Below are 14,350 nucleotides of genomic sequence, written 5' to 3'. Positions count from 1 at the left end.
ATCGAGGTGCATCGGAAGTTAATTTATTTTTCATCCAATGCTGTGCACCGGATTGAAGCTTGTTGCCGCCGCCGCAACCATCGCTCCTTCGCTTCGCACTGCACTCGTCAATGTTGAGGTCATTTTAATGAATTATTATTCAGCGGACGGTGAGAAACGGGGCAATGAGAGTCGCAAGTCGATCGGAAGATAATTTCCGTACCGGACGCGTCCGGAGCGTCGGAGACAGGTACAGGCGCCACGGTCGCTCGATGCCACCGCGAGGAAAGGATGCAATCTAATTTGATATAAAAATACACTTAACTTTACACGGAGCGCAGGAATTTGTTACGGATGAGAAAGAGTGAGAGGGAGAGAGTGCGAAGGAGTAGAAGAGTGGGTTTAATTCGTGTAATGAAATTGGCAATCGTTTATGTTTTAATTTAATTTAATGTTTTTTAATGCGTGTTGCAGATTTTTGCCATAAAAAATTCGTTTAAAATCTCATTTCTAAGCAAACTTGATTGTTTTGTTTTGCAACGAAACAGTGTCGGTTTGGCAAGCGGCCTATACAGCAATAGCGCTGTAGCCAAAAGTCTATCAGAAAGTTGATGACGGTTTTGGCACACGTTTGTGCTTTCATAAAACGGGTGAAACATTTTAAGCTGGCTAAATCCCATGGAATTGCTCTAAAAAAACTTTGAGGATATATATATATATTTCGAATTGTAAAACACACACACACTTGTCGGGAAATTGGTAGAGATTTAAGAGGTATGTGCAGTGTTCTATGCAGTGTTCTCTTCCATGGCAGCACAATAAAATTCCACCTTCCCGTACTGACAGTAATGCAAACGCATTGAAATTTCTTTACCACTCGAATCAAAACGCTGGTTTAACGAGCGGTCGGTCGGTGTCGGGCAACTAAAAGCTAATAAAAATGGGTTCCTAGCATTAGCAAAAAGTTAACTCGATTTTTCGAGAGTACTCAACACAAAAAAAACGGTTCGCATGTTCAGTTTTGGGTATTTTATATCGCTGTCTACCTTCGAGCTGAGCAGCGTCATAGTTGGGGATGGACGAGGAGCCCCCATTCGAACCCCATATTTAACAACCTCACCGGTAAATGGCATTGTTCCCAAGTGACGCACGAAGCGTCACCATTTTGTTTTTGTTCTTCCCTTCCACAATTTATTGCGAAGCCCGGTGACCTAAGATTTTTAGCCCTGATCCTAATCTCGCCTCCCGGGAGAGCTGCGAAACGAACGAAAACTGTGATAAAATATCCTCCTCCCAACAATCGTTTCTACGGCGAAGTAGACGGGATGGGCAGTGGAACAGTGGAGTGCCATTGATGATGGGTAGAAATAAATTTTTATTTCATTGTTTATTCAAATTTATCTCTCCCCCCGTTCCAGCGCCGAGTCCAGTTCAGAGTGCAAACAGCAAAGCACAGCAAAACCGGACCGGAAAGCACCGAAATCGAATCGAAGCAAATATAGATGCCTGACAGCCCGCCTCCCGATGGTGTTTGGTCCTACTGTTCCTGTTTCATCAACCTCCGCCCTGTTGTTTCCCCCCCCCCTCCAACTCTGTCCCGTGAAAGTCGGAAACGGAAAGCTGGCGGGACCATCCATTGGCAGGGCACAGTAAAAGGAGTGTTTAATTTGAAGAACCATCATCCATCACGGAAATCGACTTTTCCTGTATTAGTTGCGACGAGCGTTTTGTGTATTTTGTGTCGTGTCGTGTTTTGACTATTTCTCCCTCTCTCTTTCTCTCTCTGTCTCCCTGTGTTTGATGCGAACTGTGCCAAACAGTGATCGTTAAACAAAGCGCTTTATAGATAGGAAGGGAGACGGCGCAGGACCAGGGAATGTTTGATGAGCACATTTATCGATGTCGCACCGCTATCGCGCACTGTTATTGGATGATAAATCTTGCAACAGCAGCAGCATCAACAACAGCCCAAACCGGTAAGCAGAAACAAAACAAGAGATTTATGCTACAGTGCAAACAAATTTCGGTTGCGCTGAAACATCGATCTGAACTGATGGTTGCTCCGTATATGCTCGAACGCCAAGCGCCAAGCCAAGCGCGTTGGTGGAGTAAAATTCGAGCGCCGACGGTAATGACCGCTGCGGCGCACCGGCGTACCAATTTGAGATGATTGTTTACAAATAGAAGCATCTAATGGATGTCCCACTTCCACGAAGCCTTGAGCTCCACTCCGCCCTCAGGGCACACAAAACACATGTAACTCAATTATGTATGCTAACGCTTGGCGCCCTCCCCGTTCAGCAACAAGACAAACATGTTTACATGCTGCTCGTACCTGGAAACCGTGTTCGCGTATTCTGCTTTCCACTACGGCACTTACCTTGAAACTCCTTGCGAGCCGCACTGACCGAGGTGACGATGTTGGCCACGTGCCCGAGCACGGTCGCGAACAGCATCAGCCCGAACAGGAGCTGCGCAATCACGAACACGTACTCCGCCTTCGACCGGGGCCGGGGCAGATCGCCGATCGTGGTGAGCGCGAGCGTGCACCAGTAGTAGCTCTGCAGGTACTGCTTCACCACGTCCGCCGACTCCGAATCGTGGTAGACCCAGTTCTTCGAGCCGAAACCATTGTTCTTGTAGATGATGTGGTAGAGGCAGCCGTTCCAGTGGAAGATCACCAGCAGATAGTGGATCAGCGAGGTCGAGCGGAACAGGTTCGGGTAGTTGGTGTGCCGCTCGGTCCGGTCCATGAACGCCCAGAACCGGTAGATCTTCACCAGCCGGAACGAGCGCAGTATCGAGTTGAAGCCGATCGAGAGGTATAAAAAATCGAGCGGCAGCAGGCAGAGGCAGTCGATGTAGAACGTGGTCGAGTTCATGTAGTGCTGCCGGAGCTTGGTCGAGTCGGTCTGCAGCACGCCGTCCTCGAGGTAGCCGGTGCGGAAGTGGAACAGTATGTCTACGAGGTATAAAAAGTCGGAAAAGTAGTCTAGACAAAACCACAGCACGATCGATTCGCCGTTTATCTCCTGGAACGCGAACCGGTAGATGATCACCCAGAAGTTGTACAGGAACGCCATTGACACCACCATCGACCAGTAGTAGCAGAGCCGGCCGGCCGGATCGAACACGAACGACCACCGGCGGCCGTTCGATTTGCGGGACGTGGTCGAGCAGCCGGAACGGCGGCCGAAGCTGTGAAGGAGGAAAGGGGCGAAGAAAGGGTATGGTGGTGAATGGTTTGCTTTACTTGTACTTCATTATTGCAATGCAATTTAATGGCGAACGGGATGGATAGTAAATGAAAACGAGCGAATGCGAATGATTTCCACAGCACACAATACCACATATTGCGATGAAAAATGCAATACTCTTTTCACCGACAGGATGAGGGACTTTATAAGCAAAGGGAAAGGGAGAATTGCATGAAATGGAAAAAATTGAAAGAATTGCATGCTGCAGCAGCTGAGAAAATATCCAATTTATTAATCGAAACACAATCATTGATTATTGACGATTGATAAATATAAATTATTTCCAAACCGTGGAATCAGCACACATTAAGTTGTAATTAAATGAAACAAAAGCCAAAGTAATTGTGTTTACCGTGTCTTCGAAACGATTGCAGTGTGTTTGCGTTTTAGCCTTTTGTTTCGATCCACAAAGTTCATGAATTTAAATTAAAACAAATTGTAGAGAGTAAAAATATATCTTAATATTTGTTTTACTCTTTCCGCAACTACAATAACTACTCTAATCTCAAGTTACTTGTAGCACTCATAATGGTTTAACAAGTCAAAATGACATGTGAATAAACCCTTTTTCAATAGCCGTAAGTAGACTATGACCGAGTGCCAAAATTCACCGAGACAATTTCATGCCATGAAAAGTGAAAACATATCCAAAATCAACATGACTGAAGCATTTCATGCCCAAATGTGTATAAAAAACTGTTATCTTATATGTTGTGATGACATTCGATGAAACGCCAAATTGCTCCCGAGCCCACACATGACCGCGATCAGACAGTTTTTTATGGACTTTTCATCGAATATCATCGAATGTCATTCTTTTCTCTCCATGCTTCACGGTGCGATGATATTTAGCAGTGTGTACAGTCGTCAACTCAAGTCCCGAATGGACCGTGTCCCCAATACGTGGGACAAACTATCTTGCTATGGGTAATCAATAAATCACTGAAAGCCAAGCACTGACAGCCACTAGTGATACAGGCACTGCTGCAAAATGTCATAATCATCACATGACGATCACCACAGAAAACAATGAACATATCCGTGGTAGCTTGATGTTCATTGCTGGTACTCAAGGAAGCATAATCATGATTTTTTGGCTGTGAACAGTGTTGCCTAATCCCACTGCTTCAGTCAACCAACACTCATGACTGAAACGAAGTGCAAATCAGGTCACGTACACGACTGTGATGTTCAGGGGTGAGATTCAAACAGTAGATGGATCAATCACATGCTTGGTGAGATTTTGGTAGCACCTAACTATTGGTCACTCACTTGTTCATGAAATTTTCTCTCCCTGAAAATTTATTTTAATTTTATTTTATTTTAATTTATTTGCATACTTTACATACATACTTATCGAGTGTCAAGCAACAAAATGAGCATGCGATCTCGCTCAGTCTGCTTTGATGGTCTGTTAGGTAGAATGATAAAGCATTTGAGCGAGAAAGCATATCTCCCAAGAATATCGTGATGATCACCGACAGAAAATGTCGCAACCAAGTTGGTTGCAAAAATGTCACCATGCATATGATAGTCGCACCAACTTTTTGAGTCTCACCTCTGATCATCACAGTAAAGCTCGTGACGCTGACTTGATTTTGTTAAAATCGGAATTTGTTATGACTATGTCAGTTATATTTTGCACAACTTATCACAGTAAAAAAAATCACAGTTTGGTTGCTAAAATGTCACTTAGCATGTATTGGTCACGCCAACTGTTTGAAAATCACCTCTGGTTGTTTCAGTCTATTTTTTTCCATAACACTGGTAGTGACATTTTGCAGCACTGGGTGCAGGCAGACCTTGGCCGACAACATTTGATATCTTTTTCACATTTAGTTTTGATTTGTAAAACGCTGCATTAAGTCTACTTTAATACTCATTAAAAGCTGTGCACTTTGCATACTGAAAGGCGCATGTTATCCGTCAAATAAAGCGCAGTGTAAACAAAGCAAAACCAAAATTTTACACACACACACACACACACACACACACACACACACACACACACACACACACACACACACACACACACACACACCACACACAACACACACACACACACACACACACACACACACACACAACACACACACACACACACACACACACACACACACACACACCACACACACACACACACACACACACACACACACACCACACACACACACACACACACACACACACCACACACACACACACACACACACACACACACACACACACACACACACACACCCGTATTAACTTACATGTATCGATCCGCGCCGTTGCAGGTGCTGCCGGTGCCGCACGGTGCGGCGGCCAGATGGTTGGTGGAGGCCCGGGTGGTCGCGCACGGTCCCATCGCGTTCGCGTTCGATTCGCGGGGCCCGGTCCGGCTCCAGGAACCGAGCAGGGGCGGATCGGCCGCTTTCAGCTTGCTCCGTTCGCGCTTCCTGTCCTTCCGGGACAGATCCATCTCGGACGTGGTGGCGGATACATGGGAGTGTAGGGGCCGGGACGTACCGGACGCCGAGAGGCTGTCACGGGACGAGAAGAATCCTTGCTGCGATATGCTCTGGCCCAGCTGGGGGCCGGACATGCCTAGCTTGGAACTGACGATATCTGCAACGATGAGGGCAAGAGAAATGCGAAACATATGAATATGGTGAACTTCCAGCCAAAAACTAGGGCCATCGAAACAGGAAGAGGTATTCTGGCAACGGGCAAGTGAAAAACAAAGCTTTGAAAGGATGATTCTCGGGACGACGAGGCTCGAGCAAGGAAGAAACGAGTCCTGTCCCAACACCCTCCCTAGTTTAGCACGTTGAAACAAAGAGCGAAAGTAAAAGTCTGTCCCGGGGCTAAGTGTGTGTCGTAAAATCAACACGGTCGTAAAAAGTTAGGGTTAACTTTCTTCCACATACGTGACAAAGGCGGTACCACCGGGTCGTTGGTTCGGCCATTTTTGCGCTACCGTTTTTATCTGCCTTAGTGTGCGTCGTCTGCAAAGGTGTGAGAATGTGTGGAAAAGAAATAAATGTGTGCTCCTTTCTTGATACTTGCTGCAAATAAGCGGTAGTTTCCTCCTTTTTCACGTATGGTTGCCCTTAGCCCAAATGACTCCATGATTAGGCAAGGAACGTCACAATAATCAGCTTTGTTTGCACGGTGAACAAACAGTTCGAGTTCAGGTTTGTCCTCGAAATGGAGGCAGGAAACGATACTTTTTGTACAATTTAATTAAAGCTGTATGCTGCCCCAAACAACCGTCCCACCTGTCCCAGTAGATGTGGGCGTCCCATACGACGTAACACAAGGTGCACGAACAGCACAATTTATTGCTATTGTAAACAGATGATGCGTACCTAATCCTACCGTTTTCCTTCTTTTTTTGCTCTCTCGCTACATTAAAACAAACGGTCAAGCAAAGAAATCCCCCTTGTATGTGTGTGTGTGTGTCTGTTTCTTTTTTTATAACCCATCCGAGATAACCCCTTTTTTCGGGATCATTTTCCACACGCTCATGCTCATAGCTCATCATTACCCGATCAGTACCAGTGCGTCGGAACTCCACCAGCATGTCGGTGTGGGTGATATTTTTACGACCAGCCTTAAACCATCCGACGTAACACCATCCACAAAGCCCGGACAGTTCGGGGGCTTTAATTTGCACCGTAAGTCCCGCCTGGGAAGATAAAAGGCGCAATCAGAGTGTGTATGCGCGCTGAACGCTTCTCTCTTAACCAAAGCACCAAACACAGAAAGGGCAACACAAACGGGCAATGTTTCGCGTGAATTTCTACAAGGTCAGAAAGCCAACACCATTTTCCCATTCCTCAATCACGGGTGATGGCAATGGGCGAGGGGAAACAAAACGGGGGAAGACACGAAGCTTCGGTACGCCCTGGTGGTGCTGTACTGCGGCAATCTTTACGAGTGACCGCGAGGGTGCCCCAAAGTGGATTGTTTGGCTCGGCCCGCTGGCTTTGATTGTGTCCCGATGATGACATCCTGAAGAGTGCTGAAAAAAGGGGCAGAAGAGGCATTCGTAGAGTGCTGCTGTTTCATTTTTACGGTCCTCCCAGAAGCGGAACAACCAAAGCGAACTTTTAGATGAAGATTTTCTGCCTCCTCTCTTGGGAGTTGCATCTAAGAACATCTAAGAAAGGTCATTGCTCGTTGAGTGTCTGCGCTACAAATTGCGTGCAGGAAAGCTTTCTCCACTCCCCAGGTGCCTATTAAAGTGGCGTCATACAATGGGTCGATTAAAAATTAAGACGAAAATTTATCAGAACGTTCGCTCAGGCATCGGGCAACATCCGGCATTTATCGCTAATTGGCAATGGCTCACATGGCGGAAGCCAAACGAAGCAAACCCGTAGCAATTGACAGAAGCCATAGCTTAACCTCAACCTTACTCCCGATAGGAGATACACAAACACACAGGCACATAGCACACATACATATTTCACTGTACGTCATCTCCCCTGAGCCTAGCCTTCAAAGCCAGCCCAGCCCTGCTCCTTTCCAAACGACAGGGGGTGGTGCTGTCTGCACACGGCAAGATAACATTTATCGAACGGGAGCATGGTTTCCAGGATGATAATGTATTCCAATTTATCGTTTCTGATCGTGGTTGTCACACTCTCTTTCTCTCTATATGTGCGAAGAAGGGACGTGTATGATGCAAACACCCAGTGTATGTGTTCCTCAAGCAACACAACGAGCTATAACTCACTGTATGCGCAAGCTGCTACGCAAACGACTGGTGGCGATGGTAACAATCTTACGTGTGTGTGTGTGTGTGTGTACTTTTTGGCCGGAAACTGGCAGTCACGGCCGAACCTATCGAGGGGAAAATCGGCCCATCGTGGTAGATGACTAAGACTGGAGCAGGGTACGATTTTTTTCGCTAACCATTAAAGCACTTCTCGCACCCGTCCGTAACGATGGTATGAAATGAGCTGAATGAAAGTGTTATGCTGATGTTCCATCCTGAACGCACACCACATTGTAACGGGGCGTAAGGTGGCAACATTTTTTGGAGAGGAAATGGTCCGAAGAGACAACGGATGCACACATTGGGCCTTTAAAGGTTTCAGGATGGGGAAGCAGTGTTTGCACTTTCGATGGAACATGAGACTCACGAACGAGGTAATGCATAAAGGGAGTTTATTGAATAAGAGCATTTTAACTAACAACCGGTACCATATGGGCGAGCAAGTTTAATAGGCTCAAAAACAAGGCCTTTTTTTGGGACGTAAAGCGCCTAAAAGTATGCAATATAAATCGTTTTGATTTACGTGAACAGCGCCGTTTAACTGGTTCTATGCCTTACTATTTGGCACTGTTTTAAAACATTTTTTTTGTCTGCTAAATGATCCTTTACGTTTAATTAAGTTAAATAATTACATCGTTCGAACATTGTTTGATAATAACTAAATATACGTTTAGTTAAAGTACTAGCATAGTAACAGCATATTAAGGCGCATATTAAAGACGTTGTGGGGTACTGGCTACTCTTAACGATATTATCGATGAGCGATTAGCGATTGAAATGGTTAATAAGTTGAAATTCTAGTATGCACCAACACATCGAATATAAACAATAATTATTATTATTTTAACAAACTTAATTTTTTTAATTATTTTTTAGCCATGAAGCAATCAAATCAAATTGATTTTTTTGCCTTTTACAATTTCTATCACGATCGAACCCGCTCCCAAAAAAAATGCGTTCAACACACATGAAAGATGCGCTCCATCAAATTCGGCTGATTCCAAATGACATTACCGATGCGTATCTTTGCAATGTGGTGGGAAGTGAGCAATTGGCGTGAAAATTGCGACGAAAGAAAAAAATATGACCGAAAGGGAGCTGATGCGCACAACATCAGCAATGAAGTATGGCAGAATACATAGAATGACAACAAAAAATGAACTCCAACTACTACAAATAACATCTCGCACCCATCAACTGCGCCAACAATTTGGAGCTACAACAGCAACAACAAAAACAACCAAAGGCACAAAAAAACAATCAGCACAGCCTGTGCCGACGCTTACCCATGAGACTTTGACGGCTCACAGAGTTTCGGTTATGGTCCGCGGACGATTGAATCGTATTGAAATCGGATCCGACGGCTTCGAGCGGCGGTGGCGCTAGATGCATTATTGCCGCGTCCGTACCGTTGAGAGAGTGCGAATGATGTCTCGACAGTTTGGTGCTGTCAAAACTTGCATTCCCGTCATCATCATCTAGAATGGGAAGGATAGTAAGAAGAAACACGTGAACAAGTGGGCGGTCGGGCCTGGGATTGAAACACCGGAAACCGAACGGACGTGCAACTACCGTAACACTCGATGGCGATTGGAGTGATGATGATGGAGGTGGTGGATCGGGGCGGGAGAGTGAGGGGCCTTGGGACAGCACAAATGGTCTGACACGGATACGGAAATACGCATGAATAGATGATGTGTTGCAGCTGAACTCTTGCCGATATGGGCAAGCAATTCGCAAACATGGGTGAACGTTAACGAGATGGGCGACTCTGAGCATGATGTGAAATTATTGTTTAGACATTGATGCGTGTACAAGTTTTTTTGTTTGTTGTGTTTGGTGCAAATTTGACAACGATGGCAAAATTTGCGAGGGTTGGAATCGAACACAACGATGAGTTTATGGAGTGTGGCAAAAGAATGTGCAAAATTAACGTCATCCTAAACAAGGAAAAATAAAACAGCATTCAAAACCAACATAAAAAGAGAATACGAAAGTACGGGTTTCTTACAAATTATAACACAGTGGGCAAGGAAAAGTCGAATGAATTCATTTCATTTAATTTTCACAACGTAAACACACCCCACCACCACACAACGCCCAAGAGCCGCGAACATCCCGCGGAAAGCTCGGCGTAAACCGGGCGTGAAAATGAACGAACGGAACGGAGAGAAGCGGCCCCAAAAGCAAACCCACCCATCTCGCACTGGCACGGAAACAATGTTCAGCAAGGATGCGAGTTGCAAAATAAAAGATGTATAATTAGCCATTAGCAAACGAGAGCCGAACGGCAGGCACTACGAACGGGAAACATTCAACAATACAAACATTCTGCCTCTGCTCCACTGCTCCAGTGCAAATTGCTAATTGAGAAATGCTAATTCGAAAATGTTGCTTTCATCCGTGCATCGTTACAACGCTCGCAAACAAAGCATAGAACGAAGGGGCCGAGAGAGAAAAATAGATGATAGAAGAAGAAGAAAAAACAACAACAAAAAACAAACCGTAAAAAAGGGAACGAACAAAAAAGAAAAGGTTATCGTAAGGTTGTTGTTAGCTTTCGCTGCTGCCAGTTTTTCTTTGCTGCAGCGGCTCGATTAATCGATCCCATTTACAACGCCCATGGTCCCGTGAAAACGGTTGGGAAAACTTTTTAAAACCCCGTAGTATTCGGGCAGTCCGGAAGTTTTGCCAATTCGCCGTTGAATTGCCATTCAGCTAATGTCCTTGTTGCCTTACTAACTCAACCCCACTCAGACTACGGTTTGGTGGAATGTTTCAAAAAGAAAATTCGAAGCGGAAATGTATGACGAAGCTTTGCAAAAAGTGCTAAAGTTAAAGCTTTTAATAATGTACACGCTCTGTTTGTATAAATGTATCAACCATGAACCAATGGTTTATACCGGGGCGGGCCAATCAGCCGCCAAACAAACATCAACGCCCGCTGCACCAAGATTGTTGTTGACAGATTGAAACCTATATCCCTAGTTTCAATCACGCTTCACCAGCAAACCCGCCCAAAAATTGCTAAAACGACGACGGCCGATGGCCACGATCGACCACGCTCTTGACCTTTCCCTACCTTCCAATCTCCCCTCGCTCGCCCAGCCTGTCCCCATCCTCTGTCAAAGGTCATCAGGAACGATGTTTGCAAAACTAAAACCCATCCCCATATCTGCCCGCCGTCGTCCGTCGATCAAGATCGAAAGATGCTAAGAGCTCCGGGTCGGTTGGGCGGATTCAATCGCTTCAAAGTGCTCCCTCTACCCGCCTCTCTCCATCTCCAGCTCAAAAGAAGCAAAGGTAATGGCCGTGACCCGTTTTGACCCTTTTTTGTGCCCTTCGACTCTCCAAACCCGCCCTCGAAGACATCAAAGCACACACACGCACGGAGCAAACCTTTCCTTTACTATCTCTTCCCAAAGCTTCTTTTGACACTGTTTGCCAGGCAAAGAAAGAGAAGGGGAGAGAAAGAGAGGAAGAGTGCAAAAAAAGCTCGTAAAGCTAGCTTCAATATTTGGCTTTGGAATAAATTTCGATGGAAAACTGTAGCCATCGCCCAACAAAGTGAGACGTACGTCCCGAAAAACCGCCCCAACCAAACTGTGGTTTCGTTGTTGGGAGGGTCACGGATGCTGAGGGATGAAGTGGTGGGCGGATACCCGCACTACAGTAGCGCACGGACAGAAGAAGCACGCGCGATCCCCGTTTCTCGGGTCTCTTTGTTAGCGTCAAACCGTCATCAACAGCAACGACAGCTAAATCTCAACACACAGACATACACACACACATTCACGCACACAGTGAAACAGTCCCTCCGTGTGTCCTTTTCGTGCCCGTCCAGCAGCAGCACGCACGGGAAGCGGGGACCGTCGAAAGCGTGGCGTTATTCAATTTAAGTTCAGCTGCTACAATTTTCTGCCCGATGGGTCCCGTGCGGCGTGATATTTCGCCGTCCCGAAAATACACCGCAAGCCCGCAGTTCACAGTTGCCCCAACCCCCTTGCCATCGTACGGACATTTCGCGGATGGAGAAACTTTGAAGTGTAGTGCCTCACCGTCAATATGATCCCAGAGGGGTGATGCCCGTTCTGATGCTGCTGCGGAAAGTGGGAGCAATTATTAAAGTCAGCAGCTTTCGGACTTTGCCAACCGTCATCGTCACTTTCCATCGCGGGCTCTCACACCCCTGTGGACACACTCTCGTGGCTTCGTTTCGGGCACATTGGCAAAGCGCGTCCCAGTTTTGCAACAGTTTCGCAGAAACTGAGGGTGATGGTGAAGCGCAAACACACACACACCCGAAGTACGCTCTCCCCCTGGGTGGAGTTGGAGCTAATTCGGGCCAACCGAACGGACCGTGTTGGGGGAGGCTGCTGTTAAAGGGCTTCCTCCGCTCTGCCGGGCGCATGATCTTATGACAAATTTAGAATTTAATTTTGTCAGTGCTGCCGCTGCGCAGGGGATTTTAAACTTTTGCAACTTTGATGCTTTTCGTTCGCATCATTGTTTTGCGGGCAGGGGGAGAAGTGACGCGTTGGAGGCTTGAAAGCTTTTTTTTTAAGGAAAGGGATTTATTTTACAACAACAGGAAGCCACAAAAACGCCATGTACGGGGACGCATTTCAATCAGCAGCTCCAAGCGTGGGCAAGATTAAGTCGCGAGGCTTTCAGGGTTTATCTGCACACACCCCCACCCCATTATGCTGCCATTCTAATCAAACCGGTAAGATGCCCACTCTGTTCCGCCCGGGCACACTGTTTCTTCTCCATCGACCCCTCTGAATGACACCTGTGCTTCAAGCATAGAAACGAAAAGGCTCAGGATGATTCTCATCCACCTTCACGCCCTCCTCCCGAAGGCTCGCGCAGTCGATTCTGATTAAGCTCAACGCAGCACAAATAGACGGCAGCAGAAGATGCGGCTGTTCGTTTGTAAGCGATATCAAAACAGCGGCCAATATACAGCAGGCGTCAGAACAAACAACAAACCACGCGGCAAAGAAGCACAGCGCGGAAGAAGAAGCTTTACCCGAGAGCTCAAGGGCATAACCGCATAAAAAAAAAGAAGGAACCAAAAGGCAGCAATGTGGCAGAACCGGGGGGAAAAATAAATCCAATATTCAGTATGTGTGTTTTTGTGTGCGGCGTATGTGGGACGGTCTGGAGCGACCATATGTAGCCACAGCCGAGCCGAAGGAACGGGTGAGTTTTGCGGAGCAATGGGAGGGTTAAGAGGTTCGAAATATTCGCCCCGCTTTTCCTACAATCCTCTGCTGCGGATGAAGCGGAAGGTAAATCTGTTTTCATTTTTGCCCAAAAAGGAAAGCCCTCCTTTCACCGCCGCATGTGTCGACGGAAGTGTGCACAGTGTTTATCCACCGAAAGTCAACTGCGTGTCGTGGCCCCTCGTGCACCAGCACGACCAAGTGGCAAGCGTTAGGCACTCCGGCCCACTCTTGCTTGCCTCACACAAATACCTTTCGATCCTTTTTTCGGTGACACAACACACACACATGTATAGCTAAACAAGCACGCACTGATGGAAGTCGGCGGTAACAGCATCCGACGCAACGAGCAGCACGTTCGAATGGAGGGAACGTGAAACTAGTGAACCGCAACCGCACAACAACACAGTGGAGAGGAACAACAATCGAGAGAAAGAGGGAAGGATCAAGGGAAAACCCTATCAAACCCTCTACCGCCCTGTATAGTGTAAGGATCGAAGAAACAAAGGGATACCCAAGGAACTAAATAAAAGAAGTGCTGAGTTAATGAATGGCTTTCACCTTCACCTTCTCTCCCTCACTCACTCTCGCCTCACGTTTTGTGTTATGCTACCTTAGCTGGGTAGGCGCAAAAGCTTTTCCTCCCAGCGGACTCACTAACTCACTTCCGACAAACGTTTCCGAACGGAGCGGGGGAAAAAACTCCCACATACCGGCAAAACCAGCGGCAGTAAGAGATCGTCTGAAGAAATCAAAGCGATAAGACTATTGTGCTGGGAGCTGCTACCTCCAAACTCGAATACCCTTTTTATCCCCCCACTGCCTTTCATCGAACCATTTTATCCCCCTCTCCCCGCCAACCACGGACCGGTGTTTCGTGCTAAAAAGGCGCGCAAAAAAGCGCGCCAAGGTGACTTCGAAAGGTGGCGAAGGTAATAATGCGTAAATTTTATGTGCTAGCCCGTGCTAGTGCGCTATCGTGTCGGCGGGGTAGCAGCCTTTTGATTAAAACTTCTCACTATCGCGCTAACAAGCGTGTTGGAGCTGGCAGGGAGGAGGTGAGGAGCTAAAAATACAATCATTTCGTGGGCGAAAATGGCGGTAACGAAGGGCACGGA

General features: G+C 46.7%; 1 protein-coding gene across 15 annotated transcripts in view; it reads right to left on the bottom strand.

Moving 5' to 3' along the window:
• LOC121591491 (cyclic nucleotide-gated cation channel alpha-3) overlaps window positions 1–14,350 on the bottom strand; it is a 104,674-nt gene that overhangs the window by 42,160 nt on the left and 48,164 nt on the right. For 12 of the 15 annotated variants that reach the window (XM_041912054.1, XM_041912059.1, XM_041912061.1 and 9 more), the window contains 3 exons: window positions 9,291–9,482; window positions 5,492–5,846; window positions 2,360–3,177 (listed from right to left, as the gene is read on the bottom strand). In XM_041912054.1, the coding sequence (XP_041767988.1) occupies window positions 2,360–3,177; window positions 5,492–5,846; window positions 9,291–9,482 (1,365 nt within the window). The remainder of the gene's footprint in view (window positions 1–2,359; window positions 3,178–5,491; window positions 5,847–9,290; window positions 9,483–14,350) is intronic. The other 3 variants (XM_041912060.1, XM_041912063.1, XM_041912062.1) reach the window with 1 other exon arrangement.

Source organism: Anopheles merus, chromosome 2L, assembly GCF_017562075.2.
Source record: "Anopheles merus strain MAF chromosome 2L, AmerM5.1, whole genome shotgun sequence".
NCBI lineage: Eukaryota > Metazoa > Arthropoda > Insecta > Diptera > Culicidae > Anopheles > Anopheles merus.
The sequence above is the reverse complement of the archived record's forward strand: the minus strand, read 5'-3'. Positions and strand labels throughout refer to the sequence as shown.